Source organism: Neofelis nebulosa, chromosome 4 (genome assembly GCF_028018385.1).
Source record: "Neofelis nebulosa isolate mNeoNeb1 chromosome 4, mNeoNeb1.pri, whole genome shotgun sequence".
Classification (NCBI taxonomy): Eukaryota; Metazoa; Chordata; class Mammalia; order Carnivora; family Felidae; genus Neofelis; species Neofelis nebulosa.
Window position 1 is genome coordinate 168487083 of NC_080785.1, and position 2971 is coordinate 168490053.

General features: G+C 63.4%; 1 protein-coding gene across 1 annotated transcript; it reads right to left on the bottom strand.

Annotated features, from left to right (window-relative positions):
• Positions 1 to 489: 489 nt before the first annotated feature.
• On the bottom strand, positions 490 to 2552 carry GADD45B (growth arrest and DNA damage inducible beta). The gene is made up of 4 exons (XM_058728461.1): positions 2266 to 2552; positions 2073 to 2174; positions 1430 to 1652; positions 490 to 1171 (listed from the first exon to the last, which is right to left on the bottom strand). Exons 1-4 carry the CDS (start codon positions 2307 to 2309, stop codon positions 1058 to 1060), a joined length of 483 nt encoding a protein of 160 aa, XP_058584444.1. The 5' UTR covers positions 2310 to 2552; the 3' UTR covers positions 490 to 1057.
• Between the last annotated feature and the right edge of the window lie 419 nt (positions 2553 to 2971).

Sequence of the window (2971 nt, forward strand, 5' to 3'; positions counted from 1 at the left end):
GGAAGGGCCCTCCCTGGGGGTCACCCCGAGGAGCTCTTCCTACAAGGCTGAGCCCTGGCCAAGGCAGCTAAGCCCACCGTGGTCCAGGTGCCCCCTTGACCTCTCTGGACCTCGGGTTGGTGGCGGCGTCGGGGCAGGCAGGGGCTGCAAGCAGCCCCCCAGGGGTGCGTCTACGTATGCCCTGAGCGTGGGGTTGGCTCCAGCAGGGCCAGTAACAGCAGTGGCACAGCGGCCAGGTTTCGTAATAAACCGGTCTTTTAATTGCTATGGGGCAGGAGGAGGGAGGATTAAAAAAAAGAGGCAAAGGTTTGTTGGGCTTGGTTGGCGCCGGCTGCAGAGAGAAGGGGCACTGTTTTTGCAAAGGAGCCTGGAGCTGCTAACAGGGGCTGAGCAACACTTCCCGGTGAGCCTGCGGGAGGGGGCTTGGGTGCCCGGAGGGGGGCAGAGGTCCCCAGCCCTCTCGGAAGTGGCAAATACACAAGAAACCCGGAAGCTTTAGAAATTTATTACAAGGTCATCATAGAAGTAAAAATATATGTATCTGTAAGCTTCCCTTCTCTCTCAGTGGAGCAAGTAAGAAAATAGATTGTCTATTACGTTTGCAGTCGGGGACTTCATGGGGACAGAGCAACATCAGCGCCAGCTCCCAAGTCCCCAAGTCCAGTCCTGGCAAGGGTGCAGACCCTCGGTCGCCCGAGTCCCACGCAGACGTCAGCGCCGGTCTCAGTCCACCCCGGAGCGTGCGGTCCAAGCCCTCCAGCGCGGGCGAGGCCACAGCTCCCCCCCCTCCAGCTGCTCCGGCACAAAGCCTGGGCTCCGGTTCCCCTCTCCTGCTGGCCCGGTCCCCCTCTTCTCCTGTCACGGTGGCCACAGCTGGCGCTGCTCCAGGCTCACCGCCCTGGGGGTGGCCACGCACTCCCCTCTTCTCCATTGATTCTGCCCCCGCGGTCTCACAGGATGGGTTGTTCTGGGGGGTTGTTCTGGGGGGGAGGGGTCAAATATTTATTTTATTTTTTTTTTGGCAGCGACTCGACAGCTTCTGATGCTGGGAAGGGTCTCAACGCTCCTGGAGGGAGATGTAGGGGACCCACTGGTTGTTTCCTCGGCTCTCTTCGCAGTAACTGGCTACCTCGACCAGGCCGTGGCTTTTCCAGGCATCTGTGTGAGGATTCTGTGACAAGGAGGAAAAATGGGGTTCAGTGGGAGCCCCAGGAGTGGGCAGGGAGCCTCCCTCTCTCAGGGCCCCTCTGGGGAAAACAGGCCAGCTCAAAATAGCTCCCCGGGGAAGGAGGCCCCCGCCAGGCTGCCCACGGGACATGCCTATAGTGGCTGAGTGCTGAGCTGGTCCGAGATGCGCCAGCTCAACTTTGTTGACAAACACAGGCGCAGGTGCCTGGGGAAGGGTGGGGCAGGTCCAGGCCCAACTCACCGTGACCAGGAGGCAGTGCAGGTCTCGGGCCTCGCTGGTGCCCTGGGTCTCCGCGGGCTCGCCCAGCAGCTGCGCCAAGCGCTGCATGCCTGACACCCGGACGATATTGATGTCGTTGTCGCAGCAAAAGGACTGGATGAGCGTGAAGTGTATCTGCAGGGCGATGTCATCCTCCTCCTCCTCATCGATGGCCAGAAGGCACAGGACCACGCTGTCAGGGTCCCTAAGGGGGCCAGAAGGAGGGGACGGATCAGCCGGGGGCTGAGGAGACGCCACTGTGCACGGGGGAGTTTGGAAAAGCGAAGAGAAACCGAAGGCGCGCCAGGGATCGCGTCTGCATGCAGCTGCAGGGGTGGGGAGAGGACGCACGGTTCTAGATGCCTGGGGGGGGGGGGGGGACGGGGGTAAGGCACCAGCGAATACGCCGGTGGGCGCTTGCAAACGATGCAGCGTCAGGATACTGCAACCTCGGCTCCCCCCCCCCCCCCCCCCCCCCCGCCAAAGAAAGCACAGAGACCCTCAATCCACAGTGGGGTTGCTTGGGGGAAATCCTAGCCACGTGCGGGAGAGGGGTGCAGCAGAGAGCATGCAGAGCGGAGGGGGTCCCCACCCGCGCCCAGTCCGGGGACGGGGTGTGACTCACACATTCATCAACTTGGCTGACTCGTACACCCCCACGGTGAGGCGGTCCTGGCGCTGCGCGGCCACCAGCAGCTCCTCCACCGCGGCGCTCACGGTCTGCATCCTTGGGGTCAGAGAGAGGAGGGTCAGCGCCCGGCCGGCCACAGGTCGCTCCGGTCCCCGGCCGGCCCGGCTGACCTCAGCCTGCTACTTACTTCTGCGCCGCGTTGTCGCATGCCACGAGCTCTTCCAGCGTCATGTTGCAGTTATAATCCACAGTGGAAAACAGCCCCACGACAGTCCCAAGGGAGAAAATGCAAAATCCGAGGCCGGAAAGCCCAAAACCTTCCCACGGAGCCCGCACGCTCGTTCAAGACCTTCGGAAGGCAGCGAAATCGTCCCCAAAAGAAGGCAGGGAAAGAAATGGCAAAGTCCTCGGCGAGAATAATCCGCGTGGCTGGAGAAAAGAAGATTGCGGCCCCGACTTCAGCGCTCTGAGCTCGCCGCCGCGGGCGCCGCCTTTTATCGACTTCTACACCAGAGGCGCGGCCTCGGCGGCGCGTCCGCCCCTCCTATTGGCGAGCCAACAAAGGCGAGAGAAAGAAGAGCTACGGTTGGCCGGCGTCGGGGAAGGGGCGGAGCGCCGCGCGGAGGCGCCCACGTGGGCGCGAGACCCGGGAGGAGGGCGCTGGGGAGGGGGGGCGGGGAGCGTTGACGGCCAGAAAAGAAAAAAAGCAGAAGTTTTCCTCCTGATTTCCCGGCAGCAGCGCCGCGTTTCGGGGCGCGCGCGGGATTTCCAGCGCGCAAGGCGGCGGCGCGGACTTTCGGTGGCGGGGGGGGGGGGGGGAGCCTGGAATCCCCTCCCGGTCCCGGGAGAGTCCCCGGCCCGCGCCTTTCCCGAGTTCTGCTGGAGGCCTGCAC

Excerpts from the sequence above, each read along its gene's own strand:
- GADD45B (XM_058728461.1), bottom strand. The coding sequence starts at position 2,309 with ATGACGCTGGAAGAGCTCGTGGCATGCGACAACGCGGCGCAGAA. Across the intron at positions 1,653-2,072 it reads TCAGCCAAGTTGATGAATGT|GGACCCTGACAGCGTGGTCC; the intron begins GTGAGTCACACC and ends TGGCCCCCTTAG. Across the intron at positions 1,172-1,429 it reads TGCACTGCCTCCTGGTCACG|AATCCTCACACAGATGCCTG; the intron begins GTGAGTTGGGCC and ends TCCTTGTCACAG.